This window comes from Osmia lignaria, chromosome 15 (genome assembly GCF_051020975.1).
Source record: "Osmia lignaria lignaria isolate PbOS001 chromosome 15, iyOsmLign1, whole genome shotgun sequence".
Lineage (NCBI taxonomy): Eukaryota > Metazoa > Arthropoda > Insecta > Hymenoptera > Megachilidae > Osmia > Osmia lignaria.
This window is the reverse complement of record NC_135046.1, coordinates 2,553,378-2,572,689: the sequence shown is the minus strand read 5'-3', so window position 1 is coordinate 2,572,689 and position 19,312 is coordinate 2,553,378. Positions and strand designations below refer to the sequence as shown.

Sequence of the window (19,312 nt, the reverse complement as noted above, 5' to 3'; positions counted from 1 at the left end):
CATTGCCATCTAGTAAAGAATGGCAGAACTAGCGAAGCAAGGCAACTCGAATAATAACTACACAGCACTTTACTTAAAAATAATAAATTTTGTTTATTTTATTACTAAACTTTACCATCTTACGAGACTTGGTGTTTAATATTGTACTGAAATACCGACCGTAGATAAAGTCGAAGATGGGATTTGAACTAGAAAGGGATTTGAAATTACAGAAATGCATTGAATACATTGATCTATCCTGTAGTTTGTTTATGACAATTCTCAAGTTACCTGAAGTTATTTAAACAAGTCAGTTACCTCGTTCGCGGTATAAATGGACAAATCATGAAAAAGTAAAGTGATCTAGCACAACAAATCCTGGGTAATGATGCATAAAATGTTACTCAGCTCGATACAGCGTATGTTACGGGGGATAAATTAAAATGACGACCTTATCTCCGACTCGGGTTCGCGGCAAAGTATCAGACGAGTAAATCACCCTTAATCTTTATCATATTACACACCAATTTATTTTCGTGGAAATTTCAACATTACTATGCATTACGAAAGGTGGCCATCGAGACCAATGGACAGTCGAAGGAAATCCTCGCCGCACACAGCCACCGCTTCTGGAAACAATTGGCCCAGAGAGGTGCACCCTAACCCGTCGCGATACACAAAACCGAACGTATATCAGCAGGATTGTCCCGGAGAACCCCACAGCAAATTTCCGGAAGCGAAATCTTCCGAGGAAACTGTCGTCGAAGAAGAAGAGGGCAATAGGAACACCGTATCAGTAGCTGCTTTTTTTTCTTCAGCCTTTAATTTGGAAGAAAAATGTTTAAATCGCAAAATCTAATTTTCTTTCAGTTACATAATTATCCGGATGAAACGATTTACGTGAACGTGGTTCCGAAACATAACAACCCTACTATTCGCGAGAAGGTTCAGCGACCGAATGGCCACTCAGAGTTCAATATGCCCGAGGCAGTAATAGCGATGCAAAAGTTGCAAAAATTAAAGGAACTGCAAATGAAACGAGACATAAGCGAGAGATACTACTCGCAGGAGATTAAACGATTAATAGGAGAATATTATCTCGGGGCTAAAATAGGTACATCGCCGTTGAAGACGGCCGGAAAATTACAGAGTACCAGCTTTCAACCTTATTCCGAAAATCGTTCTAAAATCGTGCCCAAAGTATTACAAGAAAGAGTAAATACGATATGATTCTAGATACAATTATACTCTGAAAGGTCCATTTATATAACCAACTAGCTGACCCTACAGACGTTGTCCTCTCCAAATTTTCCGACTTTCCTTTGTAATTGTCTCAAATTTTTTTTCCTGAAAACTTTTCCAGGTCCATAACGAACAAAACAAAAAAAGAATTACGCATATCCATCGTTCGAATAGTGAGTTATGGTCTTCAGTTCATACAAAAGTCCCATAGAAAAAAAGCTCTTTCATTTTTTCGGGCAGCTTTTCCAGTTTTTCTTTCCCTAAAGACCTTATTCGGACTATTACGAACATTTCGAAAAAAAATTAGCCAAATCGGTCCAGCCGTTCTCAAGTAATACGCTTACCAACGAACAGCATTTAATTTTTATTTATATAGATAATATTTCGATAAAGGGAAATTACATCGACGAATATAAATGGACCTTCGTTCGGCAAACTTCTGAACAAATGTATTCTCCAGAATTTAGAGCCCTGCGGCACAATGACCACGATCACACGATTGAACTGCGGATGCGTACAAGAGACGACAAGGCCAATTTTCACGACACCGAGAGGACGCGTTCAGAGGAAAGATTGCAGTCAATCTCAGGACGAGGTACTATTGAAGTTAACCTCGGCGAATCCTCAGGAGCGTTTCTTTTCATCGTTAGAAGAATCGCACAAGGACAGGTACCGCGTGAAACCGAAGAAACGAATGGACCCTCGTATTTACATGAAAGTCCCGCTCGTCGGTGACCAAGAATTCGAAGCAGAACACGAGAAGAGAAACGAGCCGGAAGAACCGGAAACGATCGATCGTATGTCGAGGCCCGCCTCCCCGCGCCGGAAATTCAGCGACACCTCGGCAACCTCCGCTTAAAAATCAAATTTATCGTCCGTTTATTGTACTTTTGTTACCCACGACAATAAATCGTCCTTGTATAATGATTACATCTCTACAATCTGATACGCGCGAAATTATCTGTCGAAGGGGTAGAACAAAACGTGAACTTCAAATTGAACATCGACCATCAAACTGAGGTCCGAAGGGTATGATTCGATAAATCATTAGTGAATGATAGCAAAATGAGCGATTTAACGGCAACAACCGAATCGGTGGTCGCGAACATTGGTATTTTCTGTTTGAACGCTGTACTGCATTACGTTCTTTATAGAGCTGTCGTTGCCGCAATCACGATGGCGAAAGAAAGCGTATTTTGGTTTTTCCGAAAGGTGTTGAGACTCGATTGCACGACCAGCACCAACGAATCAGCTCGGCCTTCTTTGTCATGTAACGCTTAGTGGCTGTTTTTTCCACGATGAAATTCTAGGTAAACGAAGTTTCCACAAAAAAAGAGGTTAAATTCGATTTAAGAAGGTAATTTGAAAATTCTGAAAATTCTGAAAATTCTTTTTACAGGAACCTCGAAAAATTTCAATCCTTGCGCTTTTATTATTCTTTAATTTTGTATAGAAAGAAAATGTTTCTGTTCACAGGAGCCAATGTAAATTTCGGTAGTTTATTTTAAAATTCACAATCAAATTACTGGTACACGATGACTACCGCGTTGGAAAACTTCATCTCGAACACTCAAAATGAGTTTAAATGGCCTTACCCGATACCTCTTATCGCGAAACCTGCACAACCGCCCATGAACACGGGGACTCGATTGTATATGCCCAGAACCGACCCTGAAGATTGCAAATGCGACGTGCATGGCCATCAAATCAACAAGAATAAGTAAATTAATATTTGTCTAATTGGAACACTTTGAAAAAGGAATTCCGAAAGATCGTTAAAAACATCTTTTCAGTTACAAGTATTTAGCAGAGAAGGAACGGCAAATTTATGATCAATTAATGAAAGTTAATCGCAAGATGACGAAACTAACAACAGCGCTGTTGGACAGCAACTGCGAGTCGATGGAAGAGACAATGAAAAGCGTTTATCGAACAGACTACTCGAGAAGAGGTACGAAAGAATGCTGAAAAAAACAAGGATTTTCCTAAATAATTAGTTTAAATACATTTAGGATTGCCGATTAGCGGGTACAGAAAACTGATGGCTGCAGTCGATTCCCCATACTGTTCGCCAATACCAACGGAAGTTACAGAATTAAAAGAAGGCTATAGAGATCCTACAAGGTTCCGGTACACCGCCATCGAGAGACCACATATTCAACCAGCAAAGACCATCAATCTTTTGCAAGGTATCAAATATTTTCTTATACGTTATGATCTTCAAATTAATACTAAATAAAAATATAAAAGCTAGATATGCAATATTGTGGAAATGTACCTTTAGTTCCAGAATGTTTCTCTTTATGGAATACACCTATGTCTGAACGTTCAGAATACATGGACAATATTAGTAAAATGGGTCTAAGTAACATGAAAAATCGACAACAGTATTTGGAACCATTACCGTCGTCTAGAAAAAGATTTGGTGACTGTAGATTATAAATTCGAAACCATAAATTATTTCCCTTACTGATCAGAGTATCCATTTTTCGAAAAAAATCAGTTAGAACGAGCAGAAGACCGAAGAATTATTAAAATAATTGTTTTACAAGGTTGTACTCAATTTGTGTGCCATGGTAAATAAATTATTTTAAAAAAGCAGTAGATAAATTTAAAAATCTAAGAGTAAACTGTATAAGTTGTAACTTTTATTACTGTATGTTTAATATTTAATGATTGTTTGATCTTTAATAAATTATAAAAATCAAACTTATATTAAAACACAGTAATTACTTCTCAATATTGTATAAAGGTAAATATTTACGCATAAAAGTTATAAAAAAAATAAATTTCAATAGAAATACGTCACTAGCAGTTTCACTAGTCACTGCTATAAATTAGCCGCCTCGCGCAGAAGCGTATCAGTCTGTCTTCGAACGACAAGGAAGGCGAGGTTGTGCTCACCTACATGAAGCTAGCCGGAAGGAATAATAAAATATGATTATTTTTCATTTTTCTTAGTGTATTTCATTTGTAAATCGTTTGTGATTGATTGTGAGTCTATTTTTAACATTTGTAACAAATTAGTTCTTTTGTAATTAGCAATTTTATTTCAGTCATGATGTGAGCTGAAATTTTTTATAATAAACAGATTTTGCGATAATTGGTAACTGTAATTGATTGGAAATCGTTTGTGATTTACAAATATATAATTTTCATTGTTTGTGAGTGAATAATTTCTTAATTATTTATAAGTTTGTTTTATAATAAATAAATGTAGTGCGCATGCGCTACAGATCCGGTCGTACCCATCACTACGTCGAACAAGTGAGTTTCACGATTTGTTCGTTTTTCGTTCTTATATTTCGCTACATCCCGTCAAACCCATCACTATTCCGAACAAGTGTGTTTCACGATTTGTTCGTTTTTAGGTCTTATATTTCGCTATTTGCTTCGGGGTCCCTGACACCCCGGTGGCATAATATTAGTATGCATCGTCACCGGTACCTCGGGGTCTCAGATACCCCGAATGCCGTAGTGTCGATAAGCAAAGAGTGTCATCGGTGCTTAGGGGTCCCTGACACCCCGCATACCCAAATGTCGATATGCAAACGGTATCGCCCGTGCATCGGGATTCCTGACACCCCACGATGATATGTCGGTATGCAGAGACACTCACTATGCTTTGGGGTCCCCGGCACCCCGCATGCTATATTATTGGTATGCAAAGATAGTCACGGGCGTTTAGGGGTCCTTACTACCCCAATATGATATCAGGTCGGTACGTTGAGGGCATCATTGGCGCAGCGGGGTCCCTAACACCCCTGGATAATATCAGGTCCGTATGAAGAGGACACAACCAGTATAATTTTTTTCTAGAGTTTATTTAATTTACTTCATTTATTTTCTTTGCTTATTAAATAAACTCATCGAAGGGGAATAACATTTATGATTGCATCCCTCTTCATGGGCTTCGGCTCACACTTTCCAATTATTTATTATTTTTTCTGTCTTTCCGGGTCCCACGGGGCTCAGCCCTATATCTCTTATATTCTTGCATCCCTTACATGTAGACATCCTTTAAATCCCAGCATCCCTTACATCTAGGCAGCTCTTACATTCCTATATCACTTACATCCCTGTACCGCTTACACCCCTTCATCCTTTACATCCTTGAATTCCTTAGATCTCCGCATCCTTTATATCTCTCCATCCCTTATGTCCTTGAATTCTTTGAATCCTTGCACCCATTATATCACTGCATCCCTTACATGCCTGCAATCCTCATATCCCTACATTTCTTGTACCCTTGCAACCCTTATAATAAATACATTACAAAAAATAGTTCAAGCAAAGGTAAGTAAAGGTAAGTAAAGTTTTGTACGAATTTAGTTCCTTTTTTTTGCCACCAGAGGGCGCTGATTCGACGTCGAAATTTTAGTTAGCATTTTTCCCGCTAGGGGGCCAAAATGTCGGCATGCTTTAATTCCTTTTTTGCCGCCAGGGGGCGCTGATTCGGGGCCGAAATTTTAGTTCACATTTTTCCCGCTAGAGGGCCAAAATTTCGGCGTGATTTAGTTCCTTTTTTTGCCGCCAGGGGGTGCTGATTCGAGGTCGAATTTTAGTTCGCATTTTTCCCGCTCGAGGGCCAAAATTTCGGCAAAAGTTAATTCCCTTTTATTTATAAAGGGATACAGAAATATAAGGGATGCAGAGATGTAAGAGACGCAGGGATATAAGGGAAACAGAGATGTAAGTGATACAGGGATGTGAAGGATACAGGGGTATAAAGAAAGCAGGGATGAGAGGAATGCTGGAATGTAAGGGGTGCAGAGATGTAAAGGAATCAGGGATGTAAAGGTTGCACACACGTTCTTCTTCCTAGAAGAATTTATTCAGTGAGCTAAGTAGATAAACACAGCAAATTAAATGAACGCAGAAAATGAAATAAAGGTATATGTACGTTTAGCAGGTAAATCTGCACCCCTTGACGGTCGCTGTAAGACTGAGATGATGGTCTAGGTCGAACGGTTGATAACGGTGCCGCAGTTAGCTACTTTTACTCGAATCAGTGGCTGTAAATATTTTTTTTTTTTATTTAACGTGGGGAAATCTTGCATAAACCCTCCGCCGAGCCCTATGGGAGGGCGGCGGGGGAGTGTCAGATTCCCACTGACTAAAACCCCACGGTGACCGTCCCTGGTGCTAAAGGAGGGCTCCGGGACCTTATGTATTACTCCGGACACCTACATGAAGCTAGCCAGAAGGAATAATAAAATATGATCATTTTTAATTTTTCTTGGTTGTGATTGATTGTGAGTGATTGATGGAGATTGATTTATTGAAATTAACATTGATCTTTATAAATGTTAACAAGACTTCTCGGTTTGAAGATTGAGGACCGAATGAAAGTACAAAAAAGTTATTTGAATTTGTTTAATAAAAATAAATAATAAGTGATAATGACAAATTTATGCGGCGTTGAAAATTTATTCGGCATCGACGACGGCCGCCACAAACAGGGGAACATTAGTGGCGCCTTTCGGCAAACAGCGAAAGCTCTGCGACCTTTTACCGATTATCGTGAGGTCGATCGATAAATCAGTAAGCGATTAAGTAGTTTCCGCCGTTCTTGTATAGATAGCACTAGGATCGAATTTTAAAAATAATTTATGGCGGTCTGTTTAAGATACAAATTTGTCAAACAATTATTTTAATAACTTTTTAATCTTGTATTGATTGTAACTGGTTTCCAAACAAATAAAATCAAAGAAAGTCAAAATTGTGGCTTTCTAATTATAATTACGGGGTGTGGTATAAGAGGGACTAGTAAAACAGACACAACTGTCAACAATTGTATTCTGTACATACATATGTAATGAATTTAAAATAATTTATTTGTATATTCTATAGTAGTTAATTGTTGATCTGTGTACTATATGCAGTCTTTTCCTCAACTAGGGGTGTCAAGGATCCCCTAAATTTTAGTCATTGATGGTGGTATGGTACTTCTGTTGATGAACGTAGTCAAAATTCGTTTTGAATTGAATATGCTTTAGAAACCTCGTGCTTTTATGTGAATCAACTATCACCAACTCAATGTATAAAATAATTTACAAATATATCTCGAAACATTTATAATACAATCATTATCATAACTGATATAATCAAGGAAAGGTAACTAAATATTCCATGTTTTTTTTTACTTTAAGTTTGTTTAAACAAAATCACTCAAAGTTAAAAGGAATACAATATTTTTATGATAATAAATGTATTATAGAATATTTTGTTTATATATTAGTAATTATATTTAGGTTACAAATATCATAGCTGAACAGTTTCAATATTGTATGCGGTTATTTTATTGTAGTTTTATACAAACTATTTGTTGTAGAGGAATAATGGTTGAAAGTGCTTGTGATCCTACAATAGAAAAACATTTTAAAGGTCATGAAAACACTATTACAAGTTTATATTTTCATCCTGAGACTACTCAACTTGTATCAAGTAGCCTAGATAAAACTTTAATACTATGGAATCTAAAAGAATCCGTAAGGGCTTACAGATTTCAGGGACATAAAGATGCTATATTTGATGTTGCTTATGCTCCATCAGGAGAAGTTATAGCTAGTGCTTCTAGAGATAGATCTGTTAGAATTTGGGTTCCTAAAGTAACAGGTCAATGTTTAGATTTTAAAGCTCATTTAGGGGCTGTTAGATCGATACAGTTTAGTCCAGATGGAAAGAAGGTATTTGTATTTTACATTATATCATTCATTACATTTATTATATATTTAAAATTATATTATTTTAATGTACAGTTGATCACTGCATCAGATGATAAAAGTATCAAATTATGGACAGTATGTCAAAGAAGATTTCTCATGTCATTTGTAAGCCATACAAGCTGGGTCAGATGTGCTAGATTTTCCTTGGATGGTAGACTTGTAATCTCCTGTAGCGATGACAAAACAATAAAATTATGGGACATTATTAGTGGACGCTGTATTCAAACTTTTAATGATATAAAAGGTATACTTGCACTTGAAACCTTTATACTTTGTACATTCTGTAAATAAATTTCAAAATATTGTAACTGTTACTATATAAAGTACATTATTTCATCAGCTCATTCTACACATGTGGAATTTCATCCAAGTGGGTCTGTTATTGGATCTGCAAATACAGCTGGTTGTGTAAAATTATATGATTTACGTACTACTTCTTTATATCAACACTATGCAACTCACACAGGTCCTGTAAACATGGTAAAATTTCATCCAAAGGGAAATTTCATGTTAACTGCTTCTAGTGATTCTACAATGAAGGTAGATTAAGCTTTTTCTATTTATTTATTTTCTCTATAACAAATGTATTAAAACATGTAGAACAGGTTTTAGACTTGTTAGAGGGTCGGCCGATTTATACACTTAAAGGACATGTTGCTGGTACCAGTGTAACGTCAATAACATTCTCTTCTAATGGAGAATTTTTTGCTTCTGGTGGAGGTGATCGACAATTACTAATGTGGAAGACTAATTTTGATAAAGATGATATTGCTCGTAAAATTCCGCGACAATTAGTTTCACCTATTACAGAATCAAGTTTCAGTATCAATGATGAAATATCTCAAAAAATTGATATATTTGAAGGAAGAGAGGAAACAATGGAGATAGTAATTATGATATTTTATATAATAATATAAAATTGTTTATACTTATTTATAACTGTATTGCATTATTTTAGCCATTACATGAAAAGTATGATAATATAAATGTACAACCCGAGAAAAGTCAGTGTGAAGCACCTGACCCTGAAGCTTTGACAAAAAATATGAAACCTGAAATAATTAATATGAGAAACCAAAAACCAGTTGAAGAAGGTCGTATTGTAAATATATCATATTTATCTAAACAATTTTCTGAAATGCATGCAAGTAATGCAGTGGATGCCCTTAGTGAAGAAGTACAGTCATTACATGATGCTGTTATGAGCTTGGAACAACGTTTAACAATATTAGAAGAAGAATTAAAAAAGTAAGGATTATATTTTATGTATAAAGTTATATTATTTTTTATATGACTGAGTGGTACATATTTAAAAATACAATAATAATCTTATATAAAACAACTTTTAATTAATCCTTAAATTTAATATTCACATTCATTTCATTACCAATTTGAAAAATAACAGAATTTTAACAACCAGAATACCTTGTAAATTAGTAATCATACATATTAATTTTGATAAATTGCTGATCAAAATTAAATCAACATTATTTTTTTATTCCTAAATATTGGCATGCTTTTCCAGTTTTCTTAATAGTTTGTAATATTTCATCAGAAGGAAGCCTAGAGGTTACAAATACCTTTTTTCCTTCTAAATCTATCTGTATATCATTGACACCTACAAATGAATACATAGAATGACTACCTTCAGAATTAATATTTATTACATTTGACCTCTTATAATAAAACTTTATAACTTTAAATTAATATTATATCTCATATTGTAAATTATTAACATCATTTGATGGAAGTAATTAAAATCAGAAACAAAATTTTAATAATAAAATGAAAACCTCATAAATTCATACAATAAACATTAGTTCTTACCTTCTTTCTTATTAAGCACATTTGTTACAGCATTAGCGCATCCTTCGCATGTCATTTCTACGCCAAATTCATATACCTTAAATTTAATTAATATTTTATTAATATTTTAGTACTATCATTACATTAAGAATTCGTTACCTGAGATGCCATGCTGATAGCCGTGTATATTTATCTATATAGTTGACGTGGCACCTTGTAATTATTCTGTATTCTGTGATAAATGCGGAAGAGTACTTTTAATTTAACCAGAAATAACTCTTATCTGGTTGCTAAAATGATAATACACGTTTACTGGATGATAAACAATGATTCTTATACAGGTCTACCCGTTTTCAGTAACATATTTGTATATTTATATACTTATATGCACTGATAGTATATGATATCTCGTATTATTTTTTATCCATGTCATTGACACTAAATGTTATAATAAAGCATTCCCGATATTTTAAATAATACTGCCGTAACTTAAAAGTTATATGGGGATAAAATTATAGTCCCTGTCGCGAGAGAACGTATTACTTTGCATTTGTAAAGAAGGAGGTTAATTTAAAGGCGATACTGTTCGTACTATATACATATAGCGCAGTTCACCAGAGTCCATAACTGCGAAAAGACCAGTTTTCGTTCTTCACGCATCTCTAGTACGCATCTTCGCCCTGATTGGCGATATTCCCAACGAAGTGGAAAGCGATTAGCAGAGAGCTCGCTGCGTTCCCCCACCATCTTCCAACCTGCGCGTCACAGTTATGGACTCTGGTGAACTGCGGTATATATAAACCGGTCGAAGTATAAACCTTTCTCCTAGATATTTATTACACTCAAACAAAAGCTAACAAAATTTGAAAGTATATATTTTCAAAGGAATGTAATAGTTCAATAGTTGGATTATGGTATATATCTTATATGAGTTTTATTAAAAATTTGTTATATTTTTATACATATATTTTCTAATGATAATTTTAATTTTCAGTTATTAACTAGCTTTCCAATTTAAGCACGATATTCCGACAATTTTTTTGTGTTTTTACATTCATTATACTTCAGATCTTATTTAAAAATAATTTTTTACTCTTTTTACAATATCAAATTCAGTTAGATATATGTATGATGGATAAACATGATTTTCACAAATTATTTAACATTTTATATGAAATTAAAAATAACAATTAAATAAAAATTAATATTTAGGTCAACAGTTTCTGTTAACAAAGATTCTTTTAGAACAAAAAAAATGTATGCAAGAAAGGAAAAATAATAATAATAAAGTTTATCTTTTATAACAAAAATAGTCATATGCTTTTTTATGAATTTCATGCATTTTTAACTATCCAAAGGATTTGAATAGTTATACATTCCTTTATAATCTAATTTTGCACATTCAGCCATACTGCTCTACAATATGAATAATTCTTATATACTAGGCAGTTTAATAATATGTTTTACCACTTAACTTATTATAAAACTTATTAACTGTACTTCAAAATAATACAAAATTATATTTGATGTTTTAATTTTGCTCGGATTTAATATTACAATTCGATTTTTTGCTTAAAAATTGAGGATTATAATTACATGTATTATTAAGACTAGTTGTTGAATTTTTAAAATAAAGTTCAACAAAAGTACTATCTATCAGTTGTATGTTCTGCAATTTATAAGAAAAGAACAGAATAGAAAAGAGGTTTTCTGTAATTACATTACATATACAAGAGAACTAACTTGCACTTACATTTGCATATAATTTCTTTACACGTTTATATGTATAAGTACACATATCTAACAATAAGTAAATTAATTGGCATGATGGATAATTTTCTATGATTTTAGAATATTCCCTTTATTCTTGTAATAGAATAACGACAAGCAGGCCGCAATGTTTTTAATATTATGAAACTTTGAGCTGATATATCTGAACGTGCAAAAGAGTACAGCTCATAAATTCTATTTACATCAATAAACAATTACATTTCAAACTTTATGTTTTCATTAAAAGATAAAAAAAAAACGTTTTAACAAATAAAACCTTTTGTTACAAAATAAAATTGTAAAAATTATATTTTTTTCTAGTAATTGTTTAAAACAATGGCAATGAGGTCCTGGTTTTGTTTATAAAATAAGTTGATGTGGAAAATATTTAATCTAAAGAACTAACTGGATTATAGCCTGATGGTAAAGTATTGTGAATCCATCGTCAAAGAAAACTGTAAGTGTTTTGAATTGCTCTACCACTAGATGATGATGAACTTTGTTGTTCTGTAATGTTATTTTGTTGTTCCAGTCTCTCCAGTGATTCTGTACGTGTTCGTATAGAACCTCCATATGTGCGTACCTATATATTAACAAATAGGTAATTATTTGTTTTAAATTTGATTTAAAGGAGGTAATTAAAATGTTTCTTAAATTTTCTGGATTTAAAGAATAATATGAAACAAAAGTGAAAGAGCTATATTTCTTTTTAATTATAAAGCAAAGGCAACCAGAAATTTTAAGAACAGTTTATGTATAAAAGCGAGCTCCTTGCCCCACGGTCATACTTATTCAGCACCATTGTTTCTCATAATATTCATAAAATTCTTTAATATTAAGAGTTGTCACACATTTGACATGAGGCGTATTAATTTTGACAACTGTTTCTACTTTGATTATACTTCAGTAATTTTAGTAATTTCCCACATTCGGATTAAAAATTTTTAAATGTCTAAATCCGATGTTAAAATAATAGGAAATTGTATAATAAATGCAACAATAAGATTAGGTACTTTACATAAAATAACAGTATTGCAAATATACAACAATAATATAAATTTATTAGAGTATAAACAAATTTTTTTTAATAATATAAATAAAAATATACATACCACTCATTATCAAAAAGATATAATTTATTAAGACCATAATGTAACTATTCGACAAATAAGAAAATATGTACATAATTGAACCATTGACAATACATAATCAATGTGTTAATAGTAAAAAATGATCCCAAAAATTTGTTATTGTTTAAATGTTTAAAAATAATCCGAATATGGACCTAGATGGAATTATAAAAGAAAAAACTGATAAAATCTCCATAAGTATATGTATATATCACCAGCCGCACGAAAAATGGGTGCATCACTTTATTTATTTACTCACTGTCTGTAGATTAGACTTCAGACTGTGGGTGCTGGCCACTCGCGTTCACTCAAGAGGAGTTAGACTTCCACTGCTGACTCTTACTTCTCTTGGCTCTGGAGCTGCTGGAGGTCTTCTTTCTTGTAACTGTTGTTGGTTCACTCCAGCTACATTATGGTGTCCTGGTCGTATGGCATGATTTGCTACGACAAATTCCGTTAAAGTTACATCGGCTGTCCCACCTGATTCAAGAGGTATAGCATTTTTACGAAAATGTTCAAGCATGTCATATATTGCAGGAAAGCAAAGATGTTGAACTCTACACTGCCCTTGATCGTTCAATGTCATACGTAAATGCTGTAATAAAAATTACAATAATAATTATCATAAGACTTTAATTGTTTATTAAAAACTACTGAATTAATAAAGGCTACCTTTGCTCTGCCTTGGAAATTGAAAGTTAATACAAATTCTCCTTTTCTGGTTTCACTTTGCCTAACGAGAAACACACCATGACCATTAGCAGCACTATGTAAAACAAGCTGTGCTGCATCTGATCTAGGAAGAGTTCCATGAAACCATGGATACTCTCTTAAACTATGCGATAAATCCAATTCACCATCATCTATAATAAAGTTTCGTTGCTTGTAATGTACAAACTATACAATTTTGAACACCTACTTATTACTTGTAAAAACAAATCGAAAACAAATCTTACTTTGATCAATATCTTGTGATGAACATAATTCTAAATTACTATTACTTCTCATACGAAGTCTTGGAGGTATTTCTGGTGGGTTACTTGGTGCTTCATCCCCGTGTTCGTGGGCTGTAGATCGAGAACTTTTACTTGCAGAGTTAGTTCTTAATCTATCTCCTTCATTACCAATAGCTAATGAACCATGACCTAAAGAATCTTCAGTAGCATCTGTTCCACAACTAGGATTAAAAAAACTTTGTTGTACTGTGCGCATACAATATTTAATAGTAGCTAACCATGATCTCATATCATTTGAATCATGAGCTTCTATTACAAATTCCATATTTTGTGTCTTTAATACAAATGTATTTTCATGATCTGGCATCTCTAATGCAGTTGTTTCTCTGGCTTCGGTTATCGCAGAACAAAACACACCACTACGTGGTTTTACTGCTTTTGGAGGAGAATAAAATTCTAACATGTATCCACCAATTGCTTTTATTAAGGCAAGTCTTGATTTTTCCCATTTCTGAGTTCCATCAATATTTTCTCCCATCAAGGAATTAACAATGCCTTCTTTTCTACATTCCACCACAATCTTTGAAAGCTTAGCTTTTGAATGTTTATCTCTGCGATGTTCGCTATGAGATAATTCCACCTCGTCGCTTTGCTGCTTGTGAAAGAAGCTTTTACCTTTTTTAAGCCCTTTAAAAGATAAACGACGGAAAAAGGGTTTATGTATTGGTTTTGGTGATATTGCATCCCCATCGTGCTCAGAATAATCACTGAATTCCTCATGAGATGAGATACGTACAGGAGCATTATTATTTTGACTTGCAACATTAATATCCCTATCATTAGTTATCGTATGTCTGGTGTCATATAAAGATGGTGATCTGTAAAATATTGTAAAAGCACAAATATATATTTTTCTAATACGTGCATGCATACATATATGTACAGATGTGTTTTCAGTAAAGTAATATCTTACAAACAACAATAATTTTATTAATAGGTTCTTATGTTATCATGTGACATACAATTCAATAAACTGTAGATGCTTAGATAAACAAAAATTTACGTGTAAGAACATATTTTTAAGATTGGAACAGACCTAATTGTACGACGCAGATATTCGCTTTCAAAGTGCTCGCAAAAGCTTTCAACGAATTTCCTTAAAAAATCACGGTGAGAAAGATTTGATCTAGCGCTTTCGGGTAAATTTAAACTGACGTAAGTACAAAAAGCCTTGGCGAAATCAGAAGCTGAAGCGCGGGCGTGTCTCTCACAAAATTCTATCCAACCAGGTGCAGCTTCAGGCGACACGGCAACCGCCGGCGCCGCTATTGTTGTCGACGTAGCCGTCGTCGTCACTGTTACCCCCGTCGTCGTCGTTGTCGTTGTTGTTGATACTGTTGCACTTGTTATTGGTGTCGCCGTAGTTATAGTATAAACACTCATTACCGGCGTGTGCCTCACGAAGGGGGCTAAAGACCTCCCCCTGCCAACTATACAACCACCACAAAAGTCTTAACACAGCCGTAAAATTCTATGTATAGAAAGCACAGGCGCGTACGCATACAAACATATATCGAATTTCCTCGTATATATGAACTATATACAATAGAACATTATACAGCAGATAGAACTACTTTGTTTATTAACTACCGCTCTTAACAACTGAACAGAGTACACTTGTTTTCTGAGGAAAAACTAAATAGCTATTAGCCCGTCAAAGTAATTGAACTTTGCTTTTTATCACCCTTTTCTCTTCGTTTGTAGTGACTCAACGGGAAACAATCTATAATTATTTTAACAGATTTCATATAACTTATGCATTTTAGCTTTGGTCTGTTATCAATATAACAAGTATTTAATTCTCATATCTGATTTTCTTAAATTTCGCGTAATAGGATCTTTCTTTTGCAAAAATATTTTTACCGACATTATGAGATATGAAAACGTTGAAACTACTAGCGCAATCTGTCTTGCATATACTGTAAATTCGCGTAGAAAATTATAGTGGAAAAATGACAACAAAGATGGCACTTTCATAGAACTGTAAGTCAGGCCTTCCAACTCTCGTATTTACTTCGTCACAGCCGACTCTAATATGTATGTATACTTGATGTCACGAGAGTCCATAACTGCGAAAAGACTAGTTTTCGTTCTTTTCTGCGCATTGTCGCTCTGATTGGCGATACTTCCAGCGGAAGTGGAAAGCGATTGGCGGATCGCTTTCCCCCACCATCGCTGCGTTCCCCTACCATCTTTCAACCTGCGCGCTTAGTTATGGACTCTCGTGACATCAAGTATATGTAGTACATATATGAATACATAAGTATTCATTGTATTGTGGAACCAATAGCAATTATATATTTTGTTAATTTTACTCTTTGCTATCTATTGATAACGATAATTGACAATTTTAGGCTTAATATGAAAGCCGTAATACAAAGGGTAACGAAGGCTAGCGTTTCAGGTAATCATTTGGTTATATATTTAAATATCACCATATGTTTCATTTCATTGTGGTAGATAGTAAGAATTTACATTGCAAAATTAACCTCCACTTAACATTGAGAAAATTATAGAATGATTTTTCAGTTGATGGTGAAGTAATTAGTAACATTGGAAATGGTCTCTGTGTATTAATTGGTATAAAAAGAGATGACACGATGGAAGACATGAAATATATGTAATAAATAATGCTTTAAAGAGACTGTTTGATTTTACAAAATGAAAAGCAAATTTTTTTTTATTTTCCTCAGAGTGAAAAAGGTACTGAATACTAAGATTTTTGATGGTGATAATGAAAAGAAATGGTGTGCCAGTATTGTGGATAAACAATATGAAATACTATGTATCAGTCAGTTTACATTGTATCATACTTTGAAAGGAAATAGATTAGACTTTCATAAGGCTATGTCTGCGCAAGAATCTGAACCATTTTATAATAAGTTTCTTGCTGAGCTTGGTAAAAGTTATAAACCAGAATTAATTAAAGGTAACAGTTCTAAGAAATAAGTACTGTTATCAAATTATTGTAATATATGGTCATTTCTTTAAATACTTTCTACAGATGGTAAATTTGGAGCAATGATGGAAGTTAATATACAAAACAGTGGGCCTGTAACATTAGAAATAGAATCTCCAATTAAGCCTAATGAATCTAATAATTGTCAATGATTATCAATGTAAATTCAAAGACAACTGTGTAGAAATTAATTTGGTGCCTTCCTTTATTTTGCAAAAGTCACAGTAATTCCAATTACTAAAACTATATTCTCGCGCCACTTTTTAAATCCACTTAAGCGCGGGAAAATATTCATATTTAAAATAGTAGTTGAAGGCACCGAATTATTTGCCATAATTGATAAATTAAAAAAATTCTTAAAAATCCTTTTCATTAATCATTAAAAATAAATGATTAAACTTGTAATTGTACGATACTTTTCACGTTTTAATTATGTAATAACAGTATAAGTTTATGTAACTTGCGACATTTTTATAAATATAATGATTAAATCTTTAAAGGCATTAATTATTTAATAGCATTCGGTACCTTTTAATAGCAGAAAAAGAAAATGAAAGAATGTAGCTTTTAATATAAATTCTTCTGCAATTAAAATAAATTCATTAATTTTTATATTCTTATTTCAGGCGGAAATATTATTCTTAATAAATATATACAAATATATTAAATAAAGAATACGTGGTATTAATTTTTAATTGATTTCTAAGTTTGAAACTATTGAAACAAAATGGAAGACGAAACTGATAAACAAGAAGCGGGGAATTCAAATGTAGATGGTACATACATTGTAATTTTTAGCGCTAATAAATATTACAATTAACGATTTCTGAATAATAATAAATTATAAATATTTTAGATAAATTAAACAATTCTTCTGAAATAAGGAATGCAGAAAATGTGGAATTAAAGCAATCTAAAGCTACAAACACAGATGATGAATTATTTAATTCACGCCAAGTATACAAATTAAAAAATTAGAGATTCTTATAATTTTATATTAATCTTAGCCATATAGTTCTAGTATACATTTTTATAATCCTAATTTTCAGTCGTTAAAAATAAAATCATATGTTTTTATAATATTTTATTAATCTTAAATATCTATTTCCAGTCGCGAGAAATTCAAACGGATACCAACGACCTAGAATCAGTAGACAAATTAAAAAACCGGTTGGACACTTTGATGAATTCTTTGGCTACTCTTTCAGCAGAAAAATCGAAAATGGAAGCAAATTTTCAAATAGATAAAAAACAATTAAGAAATGAACGCGATGAAGTGAGTTCATTCTATTTATATTAATTTTAAATAACATTAAATTTCAACCTTTTGCAGTGTGAGAAGGTAATAAAAGATTTAAAAGACAAATTAAAAAAAGCACAGAATTCAAATCACTCAGAAATTGAACACGTAAAATGTAAATTAATTATGGAACGTCACGAGAGAGAAAAGGAACAGGCAGATCATGCTAAAATGATAAAGTAAGTATTTTTGAAATTACATAAAGGGAATAATAAATTACATGATATTTCTTTTCAGAGAGCTTCAAAAATTATTATACGATGAACGTAAGAATAAAGAACAATTAGAAGCACAGCTGAAGAGTCAGTTTGCAAATAAAACACAATGCAAAATACTTGAAGCAGAATTAGAGATAACTAGGAATAAATTAAGGCAAGCTGAAGAAGCAGCAAAAGAAACTCCTCCAATTTTATTATCTCTGCAGTCTGAAATGGCTCTAATGAAGAAGCAGCATTTGAATGCGATACATGAAGTAATTCGATAAATATTAATACGTTCAATACCTATTCATAGTAACTCCAATTATTGAAGTCGTATTTTTGCGCCAGTTTTGAAATCTATAGAAGCGCGGGGAATTCAAATTTAAAAAGTGTGATGCTATGAAATTCTTAATAATTAGTCAATCGACGTGTTAATTTATGCAATTTTTATCTATAACTCTACTAAAAATCATTTATTTATTCTACAGGAGCAAAAGAGAGCTGCAACCGCGGAGCAACAGGCCAGAGCTTTGGCAATGACCCATGAAGCAAGAGTGGCTGGCTTAGAAGCAAGATTGGCTGAACTCTCAGAAATTGTCGGAGGATACGACAAAATGAGACAACAAGATCAGCAAGCAATTCAAAAACTAAAAGACCAATTAATCAGTTTACAAGATTCTGAGCATGATTATATTAATTTAAATAATGAGCCTGAAGAGATTATCTCTAAGATAAAGAATCTTTATACCAAATTGTTGGATTTGGACAATAAGAAGAATGAATCAACACATGTTAAATGTGAGTTGATTAAAAATGTTCATAAGAATCACTAATAACAAATTTTATTTTTTAGTGTTATTACACAATCTAGAATTGTGTGACAAGCAACACGTTGTTGATTACAAAGAAAAATATGAAATTTTGTTGCAAGAATTTGAAGATTACAAACAACAATGGAAATATAGTAATACAAATAGGTCCTATAATATTCAGAACCAAAATATAGCGTTGTCTCATGATAAAAATAATAAGACGCAACTACATCTTTTGAAGGCACATAGTAATAATTTAGAAGAAAGAATACGTGTTTTGAATAATGAAATTATAAACAAGGAAAGGGAATTACACTTGAAATTGGAGCATCAGCAAAAGGTATTCAAATTCTCGCACCATTTTTCGATT

At 33.0% G+C, this 19,312-nt stretch overlaps 6 protein-coding genes across 18 annotated transcripts in view; 4 read left to right on the top strand and 2 right to left on the bottom strand.

Annotated features, from left to right (window-relative positions):
* Window positions 1–276: 276 nt before the first annotated feature.
* LOC117600181 (uncharacterized) lies at window positions 277–2,155 on the top strand. Of its 2 annotated transcripts, none has more exons than XM_034315246.2 (4): window positions 277–469; window positions 550–769; window positions 850–1,194; window positions 1,682–2,155. In XM_034315246.2, exons 1-4 carry the CDS (start codon window positions 423–425, stop codon window positions 2,078–2,080), a joined length of 1,011 nt encoding a protein of 336 aa, XP_034171137.1. In that variant the 5' UTR covers window positions 277–422; the 3' UTR covers window positions 2,081–2,155. The 2 variants fall into 2 exon arrangements, with proteins under 2 accessions (XP_034171137.1, XP_034171136.1); XM_034315245.2 differs by having other exon boundaries at window positions 550–775.
* A 65-nt stretch (window positions 2,156–2,220) lies between these two features.
* Window positions 2,221–3,836, top strand: LOC117600184 (uncharacterized). Of its 2 annotated transcripts, none has more exons than XM_034315248.2 (5): window positions 2,221–2,531; window positions 2,698–2,941; window positions 3,015–3,172; window positions 3,234–3,410; window positions 3,506–3,836. In XM_034315248.2, the coding sequence occupies exons 2-5, from the start codon at window positions 2,757–2,759 to the stop codon at window positions 3,661–3,663; spliced, it is 678 nt and encodes a 225-aa protein (XP_034171139.1). In that variant the 5' UTR covers window positions 2,221–2,531; window positions 2,698–2,756; the 3' UTR covers window positions 3,664–3,836. The 2 variants fall into 2 exon arrangements, with proteins under 2 accessions (XP_034171139.1, XP_034171138.1); XM_034315247.2 differs by having other exon boundaries at window positions 2,221–2,578.
* Window positions 3,837–7,072: 3,236 nt separating this feature from the next.
* Poc1 (Proteome of centrioles 1) lies at window positions 7,073–11,982 on the top strand. Of its 2 annotated transcripts, XM_034315398.2 has the most exons (7): window positions 7,073–7,338; window positions 7,556–7,910; window positions 7,983–8,193; window positions 8,290–8,489; window positions 8,555–8,836; window positions 8,908–9,197; window positions 11,847–11,982. In XM_034315398.2, exons 2-7 carry the CDS (start codon window positions 7,563–7,565, stop codon window positions 11,869–11,871), a joined length of 1,356 nt encoding a protein of 451 aa, XP_034171289.2. In that variant the 5' UTR covers window positions 7,073–7,338; window positions 7,556–7,562; the 3' UTR covers window positions 11,872–11,982. The 2 variants fall into 2 exon arrangements, with proteins under 2 accessions (XP_034171289.2, XP_034171290.2); XM_034315399.2 differs by lacking the exon at window positions 11,847–11,982 and having other exon boundaries at window positions 7,074–7,338; window positions 8,908–9,201.
* On the bottom strand, window positions 9,409–10,326 carry Atox1 (Antioxidant 1 copper chaperone). Its single transcript, XM_034315400.2, has 3 exons — window positions 9,915–10,326; window positions 9,777–9,852; window positions 9,409–9,567 (listed from the first exon to the last, which is right to left on the bottom strand). Exons 1-3 carry the CDS (start codon window positions 9,924–9,926, stop codon window positions 9,437–9,439), a joined length of 219 nt encoding a protein of 72 aa, XP_034171291.1. The 5' UTR covers window positions 9,927–10,326; the 3' UTR covers window positions 9,409–9,436.
* On the bottom strand, window positions 9,996–15,644 carry Lnk (SH2B adapter-like protein Lnk). Of its 5 annotated transcripts, none has more exons than XR_013063529.1 (6): window positions 14,708–15,644; window positions 13,612–14,489; window positions 13,328–13,518; window positions 12,915–13,250; window positions 12,638–12,835; window positions 11,989–12,108 (listed from the first exon to the last, which is right to left on the bottom strand). XR_013063529.1 is itself a non-coding variant. In XM_034315395.2 (5 exons), exons 1-5 carry the CDS (start codon window positions 15,052–15,054, stop codon window positions 11,971–11,973), a joined length of 1,806 nt encoding a protein of 601 aa, XP_034171286.1. In that variant the 5' UTR covers window positions 15,055–15,644; the 3' UTR covers window positions 9,996–11,970. The 5 variants fall into 5 exon arrangements, 2 of the variants coding, with proteins under 2 accessions (XP_034171286.1, XP_034171287.1); XR_013063528.1 differs by having other exon boundaries at window positions 12,638–12,810; XM_034315395.2 differs by lacking the exon at window positions 12,638–12,835 and having other exon boundaries at window positions 9,996–12,108; window positions 12,999–13,250.
* A 156-nt stretch (window positions 15,645–15,800) lies between these two features.
* The window catches only part of LOC117600245 (D-aminoacyl-tRNA deacylase 1-like), an 8,870-nt gene continuing 5,358 nt past the window's right edge, over window positions 15,801–19,312 (top strand). For 2 of the 6 annotated variants that reach the window (XM_034315390.2, XM_076692560.1), the window contains exons 1-8: window positions 15,917–16,075; window positions 17,257–17,406; window positions 17,487–17,587; window positions 17,742–17,906; window positions 17,964–18,109; window positions 18,168–18,402; window positions 18,619–18,928; window positions 18,984–19,282. In XM_034315390.2, coding sequence (XP_034171281.1) covers window positions 17,358–17,406; window positions 17,487–17,587; window positions 17,742–17,906; window positions 17,964–18,109; window positions 18,168–18,402; window positions 18,619–18,928; window positions 18,984–19,282 — 1,305 coding nt within the window. In that variant the 5' untranslated portion in view covers window positions 15,917–16,075; window positions 17,257–17,357. Of the gene's footprint in view, window positions 16,076–16,194; window positions 16,292–16,364; window positions 16,601–16,675; window positions 17,105–17,256; window positions 17,407–17,486; window positions 17,588–17,741; window positions 17,907–17,963; window positions 18,110–18,167; window positions 18,403–18,618; window positions 18,929–18,983; window positions 19,283–19,312 lie in introns of those variants that run through there. The other 4 variants (XM_034315392.2, XM_034315393.2, XM_076692561.1 and 1 more) reach the window with 4 other exon arrangements.